The sequence below is a fragment of the Benincasa hispida genome, chromosome 5, assembly GCF_027475165.1.
Source record: "Benincasa hispida cultivar pf3 chromosome 5, pf3_genome.v1.1, whole genome shotgun sequence".
Taxonomy (NCBI): Eukaryota; Viridiplantae; Streptophyta; class Magnoliopsida; order Cucurbitales; family Cucurbitaceae; genus Benincasa; species Benincasa hispida.
Window position 1 is genome coordinate 24,848,973 of NC_143482.1, and position 23,455 is coordinate 24,872,427.

At 35.0% G+C, this 23,455-nt stretch overlaps 1 protein-coding gene and 1 pseudogene across 1 annotated transcript; both read left to right on the top strand.

Annotated features, from left to right (window-relative positions):
- Positions 1 to 16,012, top strand: part of LOC150035992 (pyrophosphate--fructose 6-phosphate 1-phosphotransferase subunit beta-like) — a 70,206-nt pseudogene extending 54,194 nt beyond the window's left edge.
- A 4,081-nt stretch (positions 16,013 to 20,093) lies between these two features.
- LOC150035993 (pyrophosphate--fructose 6-phosphate 1-phosphotransferase subunit beta 2-like) lies at positions 20,094 to 21,278 on the top strand. Its single transcript, XM_090313537.1, has 4 exons — positions 20,094 to 20,289; positions 20,562 to 20,641; positions 21,073 to 21,126; positions 21,213 to 21,278. Exons 1-4 carry the CDS (start codon positions 20,094 to 20,096, stop codon positions 21,276 to 21,278), a joined length of 396 nt encoding a protein of 131 aa, XP_090169663.1.
- The last annotated feature ends 2,177 nt before the right edge of the window (positions 21,279 to 23,455 follow it).

The window sequence follows — 23,455 nt, forward strand, 5'->3', positions numbered from 1 at the left end:
GCTGGTGGTGTGCTTGACAAAACATATGAGGAGTCCAAGAGTATACTTCATTGCATTTCCAAAAATCACAAGGATTGTCGGGAAAGCGATCAAAGATTAAGAATTATCACAATGACGCAAACAACGGGGCTATCACATCCCTTCAAAATCAAATGTCTGCGATGATGAAGATACAAGGCATCGCAATCAATAACACGGGAGCGAAGAAAGGGCAGGTCAACGCAATTGCTCAAACGACCATAAGTTGTGTCATCTGTGGAGATGCTCATTCGATGGAAGAATGCCCAGAAAATCTGCGGTTAGTATGCTTCATAAAGAATTGCCCTATTCCGATACATACAACCCCGGGTGGAGAAACCACCCAAATTTTACGTGAAAAAATCAACAACAAAACTTCCAACAGTGGCACAAAGAAAAAGGCCACTCAGATTTTTCTCGCAAACAAGCGATCCAACGCATAACCAAGCTAGCAGCTCGTAAACACCACAATCTTCGTCCTTATAGAGCTTGTTGAAGTAGTACATTGAGAAGAACGAATCAGTGCTTCAAAATCAAGCAACGTCCATTCGAAATCTCTAGATTCAGCTGAGATAAATTGTGGGCGAGCTCAAAAATAGACCGCAAAGAGCATTGTCGAGCTCAACTGAGCTTCCTTGCAACGTTGAGGGTACCGGGAAGGAACAATGCTTGCTAAGCGACAACATGATTGCAGAAGTAGGGGAGGAATCCATCGTTACCAACTTGAATGCGGTGACAACTGAGGACCCGTTGACTTATGAGTCGGAAAAGCCCGAGAAAATGAATCCTAAATGTCACACCCTACCCCAGACTACCCTCCGAGCCTGAGAAAGGGCGTCATTGACAGCAGTTATCAACCCTTTTGTTGACACTTATTGCCTAATAACTCTTGTGGAAACAACTCTAATACCAATGAAGAAATTCAACAATCAACTGATTAAGTAGGCCCATTTTATTTTACAACAATGTAGCGTTTATACAACTAAAAGACTTAACAACAAAGTTTACAACCACCACTATAGAACCCTCCGGAGGTGTAACTGTGGCACGTGGCAGACCTTGACCTTAGCAGCACCCTGGAACTCCTCACTTTCTGCTACATAAGGGGGAGGGGATAAAACATACAACATGGAAAACATGAGCTATAAAGCTCAGTGAGTGGTGCCTTTAGTTAAACAAATAACTTTATCAACAGAAATATATTTTTGGGAAAGCAATGCATAGTCAACAAGAACATTACCACAAGTTCATTATTATTTTCCAGCTAGACCGCTGGATTATCCCCAGCTCCACTGCTGGTTAAACCAAACAACCCCAGCTTAACCGATGGTTATCACATAATAAAACATCCCCAGTATTTTCACACGTATACTCAAGCAATGTATCAACAATTCCTATGGAAACTTTCCCTGTACCCTATTATCCCGCCAATGTGCACATCGACAATTCTTTTCTCACTAGTCATGCTTAGGTAACTCGACTATATTTCCCGCCGGTCGTCATCGACTATTATTTCCTGCCGACCAAGTCCGACTATATTTTTTCCCGCCAAGCACCTTTTATTAAGTTTTTTTTTTTATGATGTGACTATTACGGAATGCTATGACAGACCACCCTCAATGGCAGGAGTTCCCAACTCACTCGCCTTAAGGGAGTTAACTAAGTTTTTTTTTTATGATGTGACTATTACGGAATGCTATGATAGATTCCATGTAATGTGTTAGCAATCATCCTAACACGATTACATACAGCTCTGTGAACTGACAAGTTCACAATTACATTATAGTTCCGTGAACTGACAAGTTTACAATTACATTACAGCTTCGAAAACTAATGAGTTTGCAATTATGTTATAGATCTATGGACCGACGAGTTCACACCATATTACAGCTTCGTGTTAGGACAGATTAAACCATTCACTAGACGACCACTTGAGCGGTTAATTATTATGTGTATATGTCCCACCTACATGTTTGCATTTATAGGATATAAATGACCTGACCCTGGTAGTGGAGTTACTTACTGAGTATTTTTATACTAAGCCTTTCTTATTTTATATTTTTCAGGTAAGGACAGGAACAAACCGACGAGTGACGAAAGGGACCCGTGACCAAGCCATATGAAACATGAAAACCGCTTCTGCTGAGTGTATGTTCTCCAATTGTTTGAATGTTTTGAACTTGTTAGACAAAAAAAAATTTAATAATTTGATGTTATTTTCTTTATTTTTCTTAGTTGTGTTTAGAGGTCCTGAGCAAAAGGGTTTTTTTTTTATCTACTTGTTTATTTTACAGATTTAATAAATTGATTTGAAATAGTTATCTCTATTTCAATAAATATTTTACTTTATTGGTCAAAATGTTTTGAATGTAAATATGCATATAAGAGTAACGACCCTTGTCAAAGTGAAAGGTCGGGTTGTTACACTAATGTTTTCATAAAAAAGATCAGGAAAAAAAAAGTTAGGGCGAGGTAATAATAACCCATCTTTTTTTATCTTTTTTTTAATTAAAAAAAGGGTCAACTTTTTGTTGATATTGTTAAGTAAATACATAGATATACTAGGGATATAAATGAAAAGAAATTTCTTCATCTCAACTACAAATATCCAATTAGTCATTTTTGCAAATACTTCAATAGTTTAGGTATTTTTCATTAGCAAAATTTTTGTTACTATACATCACAATTTTTCTTAAAGGTACTTGTACATTAATTTTAGTAACATTTTAACCTCTAAACTTTAATATCTAATAACTTGGACAATATACTTTCAAAAATTATAAATTTAATTCAAGATTTGTTCTTCGACCAAGAAGTTGAAGATTTGAATTCTCTACCTAGTGATAAGGAAATAAATGACAATGACAAGGGCTAGAGCTAAAAGTCTTGTTGAAGCATTAAATATTTACATCCAAAGTAAGTTTCCAAATTATGGCGAAGAGTTGTAATCTTTTAAGTTTAAGGCTACCTAAGAGATGTTGTGAAAATAAAAATCCAAATTCATCCGCATCCTCTAAACTTTTGTTGTTTTACTTAAACGCTCCTGTTTAATAATTTAGTGATAACACATTATATTTAGCACTTGGTTAGTAGGCAAATCAGTTTAGATGTCAAAAACATGCATGTTGGTAAATGCATTAAGATCTTTTAAATTCATATTTGATAATTAGGGGTACCAAGTATCTAGACTTCCATTATGAACTCGCAAAGAAAATGGCCAATCAAGTGATGGGTTAGGCTTACAGCTAATTGACTTTCAAATGTAAACTTACGAATGGTACGAGCGAATGGCCACGAGATGATACAAAAACAATTGTACTTTGCTGGTTAGTGCTCTGTGTGTTATCTCTGTTTATTTCTTCTTTTGACTTATAGGTACGAAAGGATGTGTGGTTTACCCACAAACTTTGATTCAACTTAACTACCCATATCGCAATCAGGTTAATTTTCTTGAAGGGATTTCTAGCTTTCACTTGTTAGAATTGTTAGTGTGAATATGTGCAGTCTTGATGCAAAGTGATTTCTATTTGAATGCAATTCTTGATTTAAATGCATTTTTCTTTTATCAGGGTGGTTTTGATATGATATGTAGTGGGAAGGATCAGATTGAAACTGGATCAGGTGAAACTCTTTCTTCCCAAAATTTTCATTTTGAGACGTCTTAGTTGTAGTCAAGGCATTAATTGACAGTTCGGTTCTATTTTCAGTTTAAGCAAGGTGAAGAAACTGCTCAGAAGCTTGATCTGGATGACCTTGTTGTAATTGGTGGAGATGATTCTAAGACAAATGCCTGTCTCCTCGCTGAAAACTTTAGGTATTTTTCAGAACTATTAAATTTGTTTATTGCCTCCCTCCTTTTTGCTCTCTTTTTCTCACTCTCATTGTCATATATGGATAAGGTATTATATGTTATTTTTATTGTAGAAATATAAGGTTGAGTAATTAATTACTCTAGGGTACCATATTTTTTGTGTGCAAGACTCTGTTATTTATATTCGCCTTCTTTCTGTTGTTTTCAAATTAGGAGTAAGAATTTGAAAACCCGATTGATTGGTTGCCCAAAAATTATTGATGGTGATCTCAAACGCAAAGAGGTCCCTAAAAGTTTTGGATTTGATTCTGCTTGCAAGGTACTCATTTCTCTTTGTAACTGCTTTAGAATTCATATTTCGTTTGGACTCAACTTTGGTGAATATTGCAAATTTGAAGTAGTTTCTTCAAGAATTCAAGGAAAAAATGGAATGTCACATTCATGAGATGAGACTCTTAATAGGCTCTACTGATGTTTATGCAGATATATTAAAAAATGATTGGTAATGTGATGGTTGATGCTCGATCTACAGGAAAATATTACCACTGTAAGCATTTTGCTTAATGAAATTGAAACTAAAAATAGTTCTGATGTCCTGACATGTTCATAATAGCTGAATTTTTGACATTACCAGTATTCCAAGTTCAGATATGTCCACTTTTTTAAAAATATATATTTATAAATAAGTAGATAATATCAATAATAAAGCCCATCTTGTTGCCTCATCTGTAAAAAACAGAGCGATAATAAGAATAACCCCAATTAACTATTTAGTAAGCAACCCCAAGAAAGCTAAACATATTTGGCTTGGAAGATTGATTGATGATCAAGAAGAAAGGAGAACTTGTTCCTAACTTCAAGAATTCGAACTCTCCACAATCTAATTGATCAAACTAGATCGAAAGTTCTAATACATACATTTTAAACACAAAATTACAAAGAAAAAGCATAAAGCCTGAGAGACAAAAACTCTAATGAAATTTCATTCAATCTCAAGTGTGTTCCAATGACCAAACTACATAGGTGCCCAAGTATTAAACACCGGGATGAATCTGAATTTTGCAGATTCATTAGGACTTTTGGGTGCCCAAGTGACTTTTGGGGCTTCAAGGGTTGCAACTCTTCATGATGGGCTGGAAATTTAGCTTGGAAGCAAGCATTTAATCCCTCTTCCAGTCTTTTAGCTCTAGCTCTTGTCATTGCTCCTTGAGGCATAATGATTGCCTCATGATTGGATTGACTTGGAAAGTTCTTACAATGATTTTCACCACGAGCTTTAGTTGAGCTGGTTTGAGATTGTTGAGCTTCACTTTCATCTTGTAGAACCTCAATATTTCTTACTTGGCCAACTCCTTATGATTGCCACTTATTTACTTATCACATCCTCTAGTGCCTTTCCCACTAACTCACCTCACCTGTAACAATATCACTACCTGGAATAGTTGCTTCAACTCGTTTATTCCTAGCCATAACTTTCTTGGTACAATCATTACTGCTATCATTAGTTTTGCTATTTTCTTCCACAGTACACATATCATTTTTAGCACAAATACCAATATTATTAGAGACAAGAGTATGAGCATCATTATCATTCTCAACACAAATATCGAGGTTATTAGAGACAGAAGTATGAGTACCTTGGGCTAATGTTGGGTCGTACTCATAGATCGTTACTGGAGAAACAATAGGTGGCACGATTTCCTTCTTGAGATTCTTCCTATAGTATGTTATCCATGGACCTAGATAGGATCAGGAAGGGAATTAGGTAAGACAGGGACAGTGTCGGTAATATTCAAGATAGGATCAGGAAGGGAATTAGAAAAGATCGAAGACGAGGACCAATTAGTCTCTTCATTAGAGCTCTCCCCCTGAAAATGACTAATAGGAAAGAAGGGTTGATTCTCTAGAAAGGTGACATCTATCGAAATAAAATACTTGTGGGAGGGTGGATGAGAACACTTATACCCACATTGATGGAGAGGATAGCCAACGAAGACACATTTCTAAGCACGAGGAGTAAATTTTGTCTTTTAACGCAACTGCGCGCCGCAATGCATACTCAACCTTTGCATGCAGGGCCTCGCGCACATACTTGTACAACCCTCGTGCAAAACCTAGCGTACACACCCATGCAACACCTTGCGTCATTCTGCCTTTGCGCGCATCTATAGCCTGCCCGGTTGAGTTGCCTGCATGTTCAACTGTTCCAGGTACATGCTTATTCAACCCAAAAATCTAAATTCAAATTCAAGCTGAATTTACTTATTTTTCCATACATTATTTTGAAAATTTCCTTCTACAAACTTATTTAAAAATGTCTTAACTTACTTACCTTAAAATTTGAGCTTTAAATTCTTCACGATCTGGTCAGAATTTTTCAATCTTCTCACCCTGCTCAGAATCACCCCAGAGCTTGACCTGTTGAGGAAATCTTCTGATGTCAACTCGAATTCTTAAGAATTTCCTTCCAACAACCTCATAACTTTATCTACACTTTCCAAGCCTTCAAATGGCTGTGGAATCACCCCTTTAACACGAGAGAATTGTCCAAACCAAGTTGTTGAACTGAGGCTTCCCTTTTAGATTAAGAGATGCATGACCTTAATTACACTTAGGCTGCCACCTATCCCACTAAGTCAACATTAAACCTTCTAATCTCGACAACTGGCCACTACAATCGGTGATTAAGATGAAAAGCTTCCCCTAATCACCAACGCATAGCTTCCTAACTCTTACCAACGCATGGCTTTACTTGGACGCATACACCTCTCAGCCAGTGCACGCCTCAGCGCCTTTTCTCGCACCCGATACCTAGTCTCAAGATCATCGCATGGCCCTACTTTACACCTATCCTTGCCCGACCATTGCACACCAACGCACGCACAAGCCGCATCGCTTAAGGCATCCTCACCCATGCGTGCGTCCTTACCCACCTAACCTCAACGTGAGGCTCGGCTAGCGCATAGCCCATGCTCAATTTTTTGATGAAATTGAAACTAAAAATAGTTTTGATGGGCTGACATGTTCATAATAACTGAATTATTGACATTACCAGTATTTAAAGTTCAGATATGTCCACTTTTTTAAAAAATATATATTTTCAAATAAATAGATAATATAAATAATAAAGCCCATCTTGTTGCTTTATCTGTAAAAAACAGAGCACTTCACAGCTGCTCAATTTTATTAACCTTCTCTATTTGATCTACCTAATGTGAGATTATACTTTTTCATTGTTGTGATGTTGATACCTTTTTGTTTCTCACTCAAGTTTCAAGTTTATTATCATATGACATTAACAGTGTACATATATCCACAGTTGGACGACTTATGGGTCGTGCTGCTTCTCATATCACACTGGAGTGTGCTTTGCAAACTCATCCAAATATTACTATTATTGGAGAAAAGGTAGTTGCTTTATTTAAACTACATAAGATAGAAACTTTTGTCAAGGAGGACATTTATCTCCACATGCTTTACCTGATAGAAATCTTTGTCAAGAAGGGCATTTACCTCCACATGCAACCCTAGGGTTGTTTATTCTCTTTGAGAATTAGATTTTGTCTTGGTAATAATTAATAATCTTTGCAACAGATACTCTCATGTAACCATGAAAATTGAAATTATTGAGTCAGTTAATATATCCTGTTTCAGAATTTCATCTTCTTGCATTTTTATATGGAATGGTAAATATCAAACAAAATTTAAGGGTAAGGATGAAAATTTGTGATAAACAAAGGATTCATGGAATTAGGTTGAAACTTTTAATATGGTGCAATGGAACTAAGTATTGACATCGATATCGGATGCCTTTTTTCATCTGCTTTGAAAAATTAGTTCTCTACCACCTAGTTGTAGTTGACTCATGGAGATTTATTGGTTTTGAATGTATGCAGGCGAAAAAATTTCCAGAAAAAAAATAATGTGTTTTGAATGTTGACTCATTTATTAATAGAGCTTTAGTTTATAAGGTACATCGAATTTACAATGTGTTTTGCAGGTTGCGGCTAAGAAAGTTTACCTTGAAAAACGTTATAGACTACATTGTCGATGTAATTAGTAAACGTTCCGAACTTGGTTATTAATTATGGTGTTGTACTTATTCCCGAGGGTCTGATTGACTTCATTCTGGAGGTATTTCTCTTGTTATTGTAACTAATTGTGTTTATTTCTTTTGGTTGTATACTCACTATCCACTAAACCCAAGATTCTCGGGATCAATATGTCATTCTTGAACTAATATCATTTATAACCTGCTTTCTACAGGTGCAGCAGCTTATTTCGGAACTCAATGAAATTCTTGCCCATGATATTATAGATGCGGATAGGTTATGGAAAAAGAAATATTATAGATGAGGATAGGTTAGGGAAAAATAAACTTACTACTCAATCTCATTACGTTTTTGAATTTTTCCCACAAGTAATCCAAGAACAATTGTTGCTTGAAAGAGATCCACACGACAATGTCCAAGTAATTGTTTTTTCTTTTTGTTTTATACATGTCTTTCCATGAAACTGAGTTGGAAAAGAGAAGGCAAGAAGGTGCATATAATGGGCGGCAGCCAATTCAAAGGGCAGTCACATTTCTTTGGGTACTCATTCTATTCGTACTTGAACTTTTGTTGTTTTACTTAAACGCTCCTGTTTAATAATTTAGTGATAACACATATTATATTTAGCACTTGGGTAGTAGGCAAATCAGTTGAGATCTCAAAAACATGCATGTTGGTAAATGCATTAAGATCTTTTAAATTCATATTTGATAATTAGGGGTACCAAGTATCTAGACTTCCATTATGAACTCGTAAAGAAAATGGCCAATCAAGTGATGGGTTAGGCTTACAGCTAATTGACTTTCAAATGTAAACTTATGAATGGTACGAGCGAATGGCCACAAGATGATACGAAAAAAATTGTACTTTGCTGGTTAGTGCTCTGTGTGTTATCTATGTTTAATTCTTCTTTTGACTTATAGGTACGAAGGGATGTGTGGTTTACCCACAAACTTTGATTCAACTTATTGTTATGCTTTGGGATACAGTGCTGGAGCTCTTCTCCAGAGTGGAAAAACTGTACCAATATCATCGATGTGTCTGTCCCACTTCTTGTACCTTCTGATCATTTTAGTCTCTAACCTTTTAACCTTTCATTCTTTTTCTTGATATCAGTTTCCTCCATAGATTTTTTCCTCGTTTCTTTACTTACAAGTTATGCATACCAGGTAGGAAATTTGGTTGCTTCAGTTGAAGATTGGATGGCTGGCGGAACTGCATTGACTTCGTTAATGGACGTGGAGAGGAGACACGGTATGATTTTTTCATGAAAACGTGCATTCCTGTTCTCATGTTTTCTTGAATAACATGTTAATAATTTTTTTCTAGAATATTTTTTTATGGGGAATAAGAAGGGAAATGACAAACAGAGTATCAATTATCCAGCCAAAATGAGAACAATGGAGTTCACTAGAAGAAAAAAAATGAAAGATGAAAAAAAACTCTCCAATCTAAAAAAGAAAACAATTTTCTAGTTGACGAAACTTAGAAGTTATTTTTTTTTCTTTTTTTGAGTATCCAAATAACTTACTAATTACTAACACAATACTATAAAGACTAGTCAAAATGCATGTAAGATCAGAAAAACAAGGATAAAAGTGGAGTATCAATATGTAAAAGTGGAGTACCTTTTCTCTTAACAATTTTGAAAGGCTTTGGATTGATAGAACATCTTCATGAAGTCTAGATTAATATTTATCATTTGATGATCTCTTTCTAAAGGTAGAATTCGTTTGGCAGGTAAGTTCAAGCCTGTGATCAAGAAGACAATGGTGGAACTAGATGGTAATATGAACTCTTTCTAGAGTAAATTACGTTTCCTTTAATCTCCTTCCCAGTATTATATTATAATTCACGCCACTTCATTTGTCATGTGAGGAGGTTAGATCAGAATCCTACCATTGATTATGCAAGTTCAAATCTAAAAGAAGAATGGAGCAGGTCATATGGATATAGGTATCTTACACAACCAAATTGATGAAAATCGAACCTATTTTTCAGAATTTGGATAAGATATTTTAATTAAGTCTCGGGTCAAATTCCATAGTCAGAAGTGAGATATCTAACTTCTTTATAGTTTCCATTCTTACATGAATTATTAGGAATGTGTTAAGTTCATTGTAATGTCTATTTTGTTGGTGTATATTTTTGCTCAGTATTGTCTTGTAAAGGGCCGGCCGACAAAATCACAGACGAAGCTTTATGGTATTTTTTTTAATTATTGGAAAAGTAGGGCTCCTGGGTATGTTCTCGAAAGGGAAGGCAGAGATAGTACTTCAAATGGTGAAGAGAGGCGGCTCGACAAAGAAGGAATGAGAAATCGTCAAAGATGACTTCTTTGTTGGCGAAACGAAGGGCTAGTTCCTTCTCTCTCCATCTTATGGTATTTCACTTGATTTCTTTCTTCTTGTCTTTCTTTCTCCTTTTTCTTTCTTTTTTTATCTCTGTTTCTCCGTCTATATTCTCCATCTCTTGCTTAATTTTCTCCATTCATATGATTGTATCTCAATATCTTTCTGTTTTTCTGTTTTCTTCATCTCAGTTCCATTGATACTCCTTTCTTCTATTTCTCTCTCTTTTTGTTTGCCCTTTGTGAAAATTTGATACTTCATGTATTATTATTTAGTTTATAGCTAAATGTCATTAAAGCTAAAATATTGAAATATTAGTAAAGTAACTTGGTCATTAGTGTTGCGTGTGTGTATCATTAGTATGAGTGTTAGTTTAAACAATATAAAAAATTGTTACGACTGTTGTATTTGGTTAGTTAATCATGTAATTTTTTGCTATGTTGAATCACTTCGTTTTTATCCCCAATTCAAGTTACGGAGTAGAAGAACACACTAAAAGGTATGAAAAAGTTGTAGTAGTCTTTTACCTTCAGGCTATTAAATTTGAGTGATTTAGTCACATATTAACTCTAAATCTTGCTTTTGACACATTTGGCTTCTTCAATCGAGTTGTCATTTGTCTGACACCACCTTTTCCATTGGTATTTTTCTCCTTTTTTCATTCCTTGCATCTCCAACTTTTTTCCTTTTTCATCATTCAAACGTATTTATTTTGCTTGTCACTTTGCCTCCTCGACCTTACGTCCATCGGTGAGTTTTCTTTGCTTGTCTCGACCTTTTTTTTATGGGTAGGTTTTCTTTTTGTCTTTCCTCCTCGACTTCTTCATCTTCCCCGTTTGGTTTCCATCTTTGATTGAACCATAAAGAGTTCTTCAGGTTTGAGACATTAGCAATCTTAGAATGATTGTCAATTGTCAATTGTCAATTTTTCTCTTTGTCGTTATGCACTTACAATCTGCAACCCAATTTTGTAGTTGCTCCCACATCCATGGAGTTTCTCCTCTATCCGTCATATCACATTTGCGATTAGCAATTCGTTTTATGCACTCGCTTCATGTCCATGGTTCTTGTTCTCCCAGTGTCCAAAAGAAAAAAAGAAAGGAAAAAATAGTACTCCCAAGAAAGAACGAGCATTGATACCAATTTATTAGGATACTTCCTAATTAGAGCTCTTAAGAACAAGAAAATTTAAGAACACTCAAATATGGAAATATGCTATATAATAAAAGTAACATGACAACCTAGCCTTACGAGAGGGCTAGTCTCTCCCAAATTTACCAAATGAAATTCAAAAAAATTTGACACCAACTTCCCAACCCCACTCCCTCTATTTATCTATAAAGCATTGCCACTCCTAAGGTGGCCAAGTGTCGGTGTCGGACATGTGTCCGACACTGCCACGTCCTGACACGTCGCCGACATGTGTCCGACACGCCTTATTTCATTATTGTTTTTTTAATTTTTGACACGCCTTGACACGGCTGGACACTTAAGGGCACAACTGCGACACGTTCAAGACAATGGACCTGCAAAATTAAAATGAAAAAACAATGAAACAACCAATTTTAAGCCCAAAGGCTTATAATATTAGCCCAACCGAAAACTTAGCTTTTATGGTAAATATGTAGAACGGACTGCACAATTTATCTACCCGTATTTTCTTGAAAGGATTTCTTGCTTTCACTTGTTAGAATTGTTAGTGTGAATATGTGCAGTCTTGATGTGAAGTGATTGCCATTTGAATGCAATTCTTGATTTAAATGCATTTTTGTTTTTCAGGGTGGTTTTGATATGATATGCAGTGGTAGGGATAAGATTGAAACTACAGATTAGATGAAACTCTTCCTTCCCAGAATTTTGATTTTGAGACGTCTTAGTTGTAGTCAAGGCATTAATTGACAGTTCGGTTCTATTTTTCAGTTTAAGCAAGCTGAAGAAACTGCTCAGAATCTTGATTTGGATGGCCTTGTTGTAATTGGTGGAGATGATTCCAACACAAATGCACGTCTCCTCGCTGAAAACTTTAGGTATTTTTCAAAACTATGAAATTTGTTTATTGCCTCCCTCCTTTTTGCTCTCTTTCTCACTCTCATTGTCATATATGGATAAGCTATTGTATGTTATTTTTATTTAAAAAATATAAGGTTGAGTAATTAATTACCCTAGGGTACCTTTTTTTTGTGTGCAAGACTCTATTATCTGTATTCCCCTTCTTTCTGTTGTTTTCAAATTAGTAGTAAGAATTTGAAAACCCGAGTGATTGGTTGCCCAAAAACTGTTGATGATGATCTCAAATGCAAAGAGGTCCCCATAAGTTTTGGATTTGATTATGCTTGCAAGGTACTCATTTCTCTTTGTAATTGCTTTAGAATTCTTATTTTGTTTGGACTTAACTTTGGTGACTGTTGCAAAAGTGAAGCAGTTTCTTCAAGAATTCAAGGAAAAAATGGAATGTCACATTCATGAGATGAGACTCTTATAATAGGCTTTGTTGATGTTTATGCAGATATATTAAGAAATGATTAGTAATGTGATGTTTGATGCCCAATCTACAGGAAAATATTACCACTGTAAGCATTTTGCTTAATGAAATTGAAACTAAAAATAGTTCTGATGTGCTGACATGTTCATAATAACTGAATTATTGACATTACCAGTATTTAAAGTTCAGATATGTCCACTTTTTTAAAAAATATATAAATAAATAAATAGATAATATAAATAATAAATCCCATCTTGTTGCTTTATCTGTAAAATATAGAGCACTTCACGGCTGCTCAATTTTATTAACTTTCTCTATTTGATCTACCTAATGTGAGATTGTACTTTTTCATTGTTGTGATGTTGATACCTTTTTGTTTCTCACTCAAGTTTCAAGTTTATTATCATATGGCATTAAAGTGTACATATATCCACAGTTGGACGGCTTATGGGTCGTGTTGCTTCTCACATCACACTGGAGTGTGCTTTGCAAACTCATCCAAATATTACTATTATTGGAGAAAAAGTAGTTGCTTTATTTAAACTACTTAAGATAGAGAAACCTTTGTCAAGGAGAACATTTATCTCCACATGCTTTACCTGATAGAAATCTTTGTCAAGAAGGGTATTTACCTCCATATGCAACCCTAGGGTAGTTTATTCTCTTTGAGAATTAGATTTTGTCTCAGTAATAACTAATAATCTCTGCAACAACCATGAAAACTGAAATTGTTGAGTCAGTTAATATATCCTGTTTGAGAATTTTATCTTCTTGCATTTTTACATGGAATGGTAAATATCAAACAAAACTTAAGGGTAAAGATGAAAAGTTGTGATAAACAAAGGATTCATGGAATTAGGTTGAAACTTTTAATATGGTGCAATGGAACTAAGTATTGACATCCCATATCATATTCAATTGCCTAAGTGATATTGGATGCCTTTTTTGTCTGCTTTGAAAAATTTGTTCTCTACCACCTAGTTGTATTTGACTCATGGAGATTTATTGGTTTTGAATGTATGCAGGCGAAAAAGTTTCTAGACAAAAAATAATGTGTTTTGAATGTTGACTCATTTATTAATAGAGCTTTAGTTTATAGGGTACATCGAATTTACAATGTGATTTGCAGGTTGCGGCTAAGAAGCTTACCTTGAAAAACGTTACAGACTACATTGTCGATGTATTTAGTAAACGTTCTGAACTTGGTTATTAATTATGGTGTTGTACTTATTCTCGAGGGTTTGTTTGACTTCATTCCGGTGGTATTTGTCTTGTTATTGTAACTAATTGTGTTTATTTCTTTTGGTTGTATACTCACTATCCACTAAACCTAAGATTCTCGGGATCAATATTTCATTCTTGAATCGATATCATTTATAATCTGCTTTCTACAAGTGCAACAGCTTATTTCGGAACTCAATGAAATTCTTGCCCACGATATTATAGATGAGGATAGGTTATGCACAAAGAAATATTATAGATGAGGATAGGTTATGGAAAAAGAAACTAACTCAATCTCATTACTTTTTTGAATTTTTCCCACGAGCAATCAAAGAACAATTGTTGCTTGAAAGAGATCCACACGACAATGTCCAAGTAATTGTTTTTTCTTTTTGTTTTATACATGTCTTTCCATGAAATTGAGTTGGAAAAGAGAAAACAAAAAGGTGCATATAATGGGCGGCCAATTCAAGGGGCAGTCACATTTCTTTGGGTACTTAATCTATTCGTGCTTGAAATGTAAACTTACGAATGGTACGAGCGAATGGCCACGAGATGATACGAAAAAAATTGTACTTTGCTGGTTAGTGCTCTGTGTGTTATCTCTGTTTAATTCTTCTTATGACTTATAGGTACGAAGGGATGTTGTGTTTACCCACGAACTTTGATTCAACTTATTGCTATGCTTTGGGTTACACTGCTGGAGCTCTCCTCCAGAGTGGAAAAACTGGACCAATATCATCGATCTGTCTGTCCCACTTCTTGTACCTCCTGATCATTTTAGTCTATAACCTTTTAACCTTTCATTCTTTTTCTTGATATCAGTTTCCTCCATTGATTTTTTCCTCGTTTCTATTACTTACTAGTTATGCATATTAGGTAGGAAATTTGGCTGCTCCAGTTGAAGATTGGATGGCTGGCGGAACTGCATTGACTTCGTTAATGGATGTGGAAAGGAGACACGGTATGATTTTTTCATGAAAACGTGCATTTCTGTTCTCATGTTTTCTTGAATAACACATTAATAATTTTTTTTATAGAATATTTTTTATGGGGAAGAAGAAGGGAAATGACAAACAGAGTATCAATTATCCAGCCGAAATGAGAACAATGAAGTTCACTAGAAGAAAAAAAATGAAAGATGAAAAAAAACTCTCCAATCTATATTAAAAAGACGACAATTTTCTAGTTGATGAAACTTAAAAGTTTATTTTATTTTTCTTTTTTTAAGTATCCAAATAACTTACTAGTTACAAACACAATACTATAAAGACTAGTTAAGGTGCATGTAAGATCAGAAGAACAAGGATAAAAGTGGAGTATCATCATGTAAAAGTGGGGTATCTTTTCTCTTAACAATTTTGAAAGGCTTTGGATTTATAGAACATCTTCATGAAGTCTAGTTTAATATTTGTGATTTGATTATCTCTTTCTAAATGTAGAATTCGTTTGGCATGTAAGTTCAAGCCTGTGATCAAGAAGACAATGGTGGAACTAGATGGTAATATGATCTCTTTCTAGAGTAAATTATGTTTCCTTTAATCTCCTTCCCAGTCTTATATTATAATTCACGCCGCTCAATTTGTTATGTGAGGAGGTTAGATCAGAATCCTACCATTGATTATGCAAGTTCAAATCTAAAAGAAGAATGGAGCAGGTGATCTGGATATAGGTATCTTACACAACCAAATTGATGAAAATCGAACCTATTTTTCAGAATTTTGATAAGATATTTTAATTAAGTCCTGGGTCAAATTCCATAGTTGGAAGTGAGATATTTAACTTCTTTGTAGTTTCCATTCTTACATGAATTATTAGGAATGTGTTAAGTTCATTGTAATGTCTATTTTGTTGGTGTATATTTTTGCTCATTATTGTCTTGTAAACAGCCGGCCGGCAAAATCACAGACAAAGCTTTATGGTATTTCTTTTAATTCTTAGAAAAGGAGGGCTCCTGGGCATGTTCTCGAAAGGGAAGGCAGAGGTAGTGCTTCCAATGGCGAAGAGAGGCGGCTCGACAAAGAAGGAATTAGAAATCGTCAAAGATGACTTCTTTGTTGGCGAAACGAAGGGCTAGTTCTTTCTCACTCCATCTTATGGTATTTCACTTGATTTCTTTCTTTTTGTCTTTATTTCTCCTTTTTCTTTCATTTTTTTATCTCTGTTTCTCCGTCTATCTTCTCCATCTCTTGCTTAATTTTCTCCATTCATATGATTGTATCTCAATAACTTTTTGTTTTTCTGTTTTCTTCATCTCATTTCCATTGATACTCCTTTCTTCTATTTCTTTCTCTCTTTTTGTTTGCCCTTTGTTAAAATTTGATACTTCATGTATTATTATTTAGTTTATAGCTCAATGTCATTAAAGCTAAAATATTGAAATATTAGTTAAGTAACTTGGTCATTAGTGTTGCGTGGGTGTATCATTAGTGTGGATGTTAGTTTAAACAATATAAAAAATTGTTACGACTGTTGTATTTGGTTAGTTAATCATGTACTTTTTTGCTAGGTTGAATCACTTCCTTTTTATCCCCAATTCAAGTTACGGAGTAGAAGAACACACTAAAAGGTATGAAAAAGTTGTAGTAGTCTTTTACCTTCAGGCTATTAAATTTGAGTGATTTAGTCACATATTAACTCTAAATCTTGCTTAGAATATTTTTCTTGAACTGATATCATTTATAACCCGTTTTCTACAGGTGCAGCAGCTTATTTCGGAACTCAATAAAATTCTTGCCCATGATATTATAGATGAGGATAGGTTATGGAAAATGAAACTTACTACTCGTGTTTGAACTTTTGCTGTTTTACTTTAACGCTCCTGTCCAAGTAATTGTTTTTTCTTTTTATTTTATACGTCTTTCCATGAAACCGAGTTGGAAAAGAGAAGGCAACAAGGTGCATATAATGGGCGGCCAATTCAAGGGGTAGTCACATTTCTTTGGGTACTTATTCTATTCGTGCTTGAACTTTTGCTGTTTTACTTAAACGCTCCTGTTTAATAATTTAGTGATTAACACATATTATATTTAGCACTTGGGTAGTAGGCAAATCAGTTGATATCTCAAAAACATGCATGTTGGTAAATGCATTAAGATCTTTTAAATTCATATTTGATAATTAGGGGTATCAAGTATCTAGACTTCAATTATGAACTCGTAAAGAAAATGACCAATCAAGTGATGGCTTAGGCTTACAGCTACTTGACTTTCAAATGTAAACTTACCAATGGTACGAGCGAATGGCCATGAGATGATACGAAAAAAATTGTACTTTGCTGGTTAGTGCTCTGTGTGTTATCTCTGTTTATTTCTTCTTTTGACTTATACGTACGAAGGGATGTGTGGTTTACCCACGAACTTTGATTCAACTTATTGCTATGCTTTGGGTTACACTGCTGGAGCTCTCCTCCAGAGTGGAAAAACTAGACCAATATCATCGATCTATCTGTCTCACTTCTTGTACCTCCTGATCATTTTAGTCTCTAACCTTTTAACCTTTCATTCTTTTTTTTTTTTATATCAGTTTCCTCCATAGATTTTTTCCTCGTTTCTATTATGCATACGAGGTAGGAAATTTGGCTGCTTCTGTTGAAGATTGGATGGCTGGTGAAACTGCATTGACTTCGTTAATGGATGTGGAGAGGAGACACGATATGATTTTTTCATGAAAACGTGCATTCTTGTTCTCATGTTTTATTGAATAACACGTTAATAATTTTTTTATAGAATATTTTTTTATGAGGAATAAGAAGGGAAATGAAAAACAGAGTATCAATTATCCAGCCAAAATGTGAACAATGGAATTCACTAGAAGAAAAAAATGAAAGATGAAAAAAACTCTCCAATCTATATTAAAAAGACAACAATTTTCTAGTTGATGAAACTTAAAAGTTTATTTTTTTTTCTTTTTTGAGTATCCAAATAACTTACTAGTTACTAACACAATACTATAAAGACTAGTCAAGGTGTATGTGAGATCAGAGAAACAATGATAAAAGTGGAGTATCATCATGTAAAAGTGGAGTATCTTTTCTCTTAACAATTTTGAAAGGATTTGGATTGATAGAACATCTTTATGTAGTCTAGTTTAATATTTATCATTTGATGATCTCTTTCTAAAGGTAGAATTCGTTTGGCAAGTAAGTTCAAGCCTGTGATCAAGAAGACAATGGTGGAACTAGGTGGTAATATGATCTCTTTCTAGAGTAAATTACGTTTCCTTTAATCTCCTTCCCAGTCTTATATTATAATTCATGACGCTCCATTTGTCATGTGAGGAGGTCAGATCAGAATCCTACCATTAATTATGCAAGTTCAAATCTAAAAGAAGAATGGAGCAGGTGATCTGGATATAGGTATCTTACACAACCAAATTGGTGAAAATCGAACCTATTTTTCAGAAATTGGATAAGATATTTTAATTAAGTCTCGAGTCAAATTCCATAGTTGGAAGTGAGATATCTAAATTCTTTGTAGTTTCCATTCTTACATGAATTATTAGGAATGTGTTAAGTTCATTGTAATGTCTAATTTTGTTGGTGTATATTTTTGCTTAGTATTGTCTTGTAAAGGGCCGGCCGGCAAAATCATAGACGAAGCTTTATGGTGTTTCTTTTAATTCTTGGAAAAGGAGGGCTCCTGGGTATGTTCTCGAAAGGGAAGGTAGAGGTAGTTTTTCGAATGGCGAAGAGAGGCGGCTCGGCAAAGAAGGAATGAGAAATCGTCAAAGATGACTTCTTTGTTGGCGAAACGAAGGGCTAGTTCTTTCTCTCTCCATCTTATGGTATTTCACTTGATTTCTTTCTTCTTGTCTTTCTTTATCCTTTTCTTCTTTCTCCTTTTTCTTTCTTTTTTTTAATCTCCGTTTCTCCGTCTATCTTCTCCATCTCTTGTTTAATTTTCTCCATTCATATGATTGTATCTCAATATCTTTCTGTTTTTCTGTTTTCTTCATCTCAGTTCCATTGATACTCCTTTCTTCTACTTCTCTCTCTTTTTGTTTGCCCTTTGTGAAAATTTGATACTTCATGTATTATTATTTAGTTTATAGCTAAATGTCATTAAAGCTAAAATATTGAAATATTAGTAAAGTAACTTGGTCATTAGTGTTGCGTGTGTGTATCATTAGTGTGGGTGTTAGTTTAAACAATATAAAAAATTGTTACGACTGTTGTATTTGGTTAGTTAATCATGTAATTTTTTGCTAGGTTGAATCACTTAATTTTTATCCCCAATTCAAGTTATGAAGTAGAAAAATGAAAAAGTTGTAATAGTCTTTTACCTTCATGCTATTAAATTTGAGTGATTTAGTCACATATTAACTCTAAATCTTGCTTTTTCTATCTTAAAATCTAGCTCTTTATTTTATCCTTGTTTTAAAAAATATTTGAATTAGTCTTTGTCAAATATTATGTCACACTTGAATTAGTCTTTGTAAAATCTAGCTTAAGTGCCTATTTATTTGTTTTGCTATTCTTACGTTCTCACTTCTTGGTGGAAACTAAAAATCCCATAGAAAGTTCATTTATTTTCTTGGTTGGTTCTTTGGGAACTATTAATGACTTCCACGTCTTGCAAAAAACCTTCTATATGTCTTAGGCCTGAATTGGCAAGTTTTGTGTAGCATAGCCGAGTTCTAAACATTTATCTTGGTTGCACCTTTTCCACTAGTCTCTTGGTGTTTTTGGTTGGGATTTATGTTTTAAGCCTTTTCTTTTTGCTAAAGTTGGGTTTTCATCAAATGTTGGTGGAGGCCTTTATCTGTATGCTAATTGATTAATTTCGTGGAGACCAAATGTGTTTTAATGTAAACTAAATTGTTACATTCGCTTGGAGACCAAATATCTCTTTTCATTTTTTCAATGAAAAATTTCATTTCATTGAAACCCTCTCTCTCTCTCTCGTTGTTTTAGCCATAAAAATTTTAGTCTCTTGCTGACCAAATCCTCACATCAGGGACTCATATGGAGCTTTTGGAGAATCAAAATCCCTTCTTAGAGTGTTATCCATTTCATCCACAAGCTCTTTCCTCTTATTCTAGTCAAGTCCTTCATCTTCTCGACCTTGTCGAACACTCAATTTTCCACTTCTTTCATTGATTCAATCTTTCATTTCTCTACCTATATCCCCATTTTCATCTTCATTTCTCTTCTACCAATGTCTCCGCCTTTCATCGCTAATGCCAATGTTTCCCTCGTCATTGCATCTTCTCCGTCGGAGATCGGCCTTGTTTCTACTGTGTATATCGAAGTCCAAGCCCCCTGTATCGATCAACCTCTCCCTTTTCCCTCTGTTCCCAAAAAACCCTACAAAATCCTCGATGGCCCTCCTAGTTCTGCCGCTGGGAATCTGGGTGTTTATTATCCATAGATCATTTACTTTCTCTTCTTGTTTTGGAGTTTTTAGCCTTCATAACGTGTTTTTTTTGTACTCTGTTTGGTAACTGAGTTGATTGATGTCTCGAAGGAAGAGTAGTGACATGCATTGAGTTTTGTTTATTCTTTTACTGTTTTGCTGATGATTGTAAATCTTGCTTTTGTTTGAAACCTGAGTTTTAATGAATGCGTTTGAGGCTAGTTGCTAAGATTTTAGAGTGTTTGAATTGTGTGTTATATGTGCATGCAGATGAGATCACAAAGCTGTTTCCTGATCTTTTCGGCCAATTGTCGACAATGTTGGAGCCAAGTGATTCCAGTTCGGTGCAGGTGAATAAGAAATTGAAGATCGGAGTTGTCTAGTTTGGTGGCCAACCACTGGGAGGGCATAATGTGATTTTTGGAATATTTGGTAGGGTCTCATTGTGTCCACATTTATAAATCAAGAATAAATGTTTTCTTTTCTATTCAAGTTGTGGTTAATTAGCAGCTTCTATGATTTTGGTGAAGATTACCTACAAGTTCATGCAAAAGGAAGCACGTTCTATGGTTTCAAGGGTGGTCTTGCATGGATCATGAAAAATAAATATGTAGAACTAACTGCATAATTTATCTACCCATATCGCAATCAGATTAATTTTCTTTAAGGGATTTCTAACTTTCACTTGTTAGAATTATTAGTGTGAATATGTGCAGTCTTGATTCGAAGTGATTGCCATTTGAATGCAATTCTTGATTTAAATGCATTTTTGTTTTATTAGGGTGGTTTTGATATGATATGTAGTGGGAGGGATAAGATTGAAACTCTAGATCAGGTGAAATTCTTTCTTCCCAGAATTTTCATTTGGAGACGTCTTAGTTGTAGTCAAGGCATTAATTGACAGTTCGGTTCTATTTCCAGTTTATGCAAGTTGAAGAAACTGCTAAGAAGCTTGATTTGGATGGCCTTGTCAATTGGTGGAGATGATTCCAACACAAATGTTTGTCTCCTCGCTGAAAACTTTAGGTATTTTTCAGAACTATGAAATTTGTTTATTGCCTCCCTCCTTTTTGCTCTCTTTTTCTTACTTTCATTGTCATAGATAAGCTATTATATGTTATTTTGATTGCAGAAATATAAGGTTGAGTAATTATTTACTCTAGGGTACCATTTTTTTTATGTGCAAGACTCTGTTATTTATATTCCCCTTCTATCTGTTGTTTTCAAATTAGGAGTAAGAATTTGAACCTGAGTGATTGGTTGCCCAAAACTATTGATGGTGATCTCAAATGCAAAGAGGTCACCACAAGTTTTGGATTTGATTATGCTTGCAAGGTACTCATTTCTTTTTGTAACTGCTTTAGAATTCATATTTCGTTTGGACTGAACTTTGGTGACTGTTATAAAGTTGAAGTAGTTTCTTCAAGAATTCAAGGAAAAATGGAATGTCGCATTCATGAGATGAGACTCTTAATAGGCTCTGCTGATGTTTATGCAGATATATTCAGAAATGATTGGTCATGCACAAAGTGGAAATCATAATAAACATCAATCGAGAAAAGCTCCGGATTAAAACAGTCAAGATTTTGGAAGAACGAGAAAAGAAGAAAAAGCCACCGTGGACGTGAAAGGCCCAGCTTGGAATAAGCAGTCCCTGAGCTATTATGTGACTCAACCTCACCAGGGACACAGTCTTTTTGAATATTCTTTTTATGCATCAATACTTCATGAACTTTCATCACCTTATTATTATCTGTTATCATATATTTGCTTTTACTTCTTCTTCTTCTTCTTTTTTTTTTTTTAAAGAAAAGGGCGAGAAAAAATTTGCTAACTTTCTTTTATTATTATCATTACCCTCTCAATGTTTTCTTTGCAAACGATCAAGGACCACGATTGCGGAGGTGCTGCACGAAGATGCAACTACTTTATTCTGCCACCACAATCCAAAGGAAGATCGCCACAAAGAAGGAGGCAAATCAAGCAATGCGGGCGACAACGCAAATTTGAGGGTTGTATTTTTCCTGAACTCTATTCCAAATTCTGCACTATCGCATCGTATTTTAATTTTGAAAGTTTTATCATCACATCCTATTTGATTACCGTAATCATTTAACATTGATAAATTTAGTAAGTCATCGCATGCTTTCTCTTTGCCATTTATGATTTCAATGATGAATCACATATGCATCTATTTTTTTTTATATACTAGAGTAAACTTATTTTAGGACAATCACCTCAAGAAATATTTCTAAAAGTTAGTGGTCTGCTAGCTTTCTTTCAAACTGATCCTTTACCAAACTTCCTAAGAACATCGCATGACTTCTTTCAATCTATTGGCAAGGAGGACATTGCCGCAGTTTAAATTTTGGGGTGAGGTATTTATTTTGACCTTTCTATTTTTAGCTATATGAAGAAAAAAAAGTAAAATTTTGAGAATAACAACTCCACTGCCAACGCAATGAGGAAACACATGTTGATAAGACAGTTGTGAATGACACATACCTGTAGTTGGATGTCCGCATGACACACGTGGGGGCAAGCCAAAACGAAATTAAGTTGCCAGGATCAACGCATAAACAAATGACTGCAACTCCGCTGCCAAGTATGTATGAGTCTAGTATGAGAAAGAGCGCCTTGCTCGTAATTGGATGTCTGCATGACACAGGTGGGGGCAAGCCAAAACGAAGGCGAGGCATGCGTTCATCGCATGGTAGTTGCGCTCGTCAAGCGATTGCGATCACAGTGTCGAAGTTGCGGTATTAAGCGAATGCTGTCACTACAAGATTGCAGCTACACGATAACGCATGATAGAGGGATCAACGCAAGGTTGGTGGAATGAACGCATCAACGTACATCTTGGGAAAATAAAAACTGATGTTGACATTTCACTTACTAGGCCATTAGCAGCAGAGATTTAGAAAGGACTAATGCGCCGCGAATGTCAGAATCAGAGTAGTCCATTAATGCTGTCGTCGATCTGCTCTATATAAAGAAGCCGATGAGCAGAATTTCAACTAATCCAAGGTTTTTTCTTGCGATTCAGACAAATGCGTGAGAAGAAAGTTTGAGAATTCATCTCCTTCTTCCATTCCGAGAGACGACAGAAGCCTTCGATCAGAGCTAGATCTCGGGAGAGTCAGCTCCACCGCCCATCCATGGCA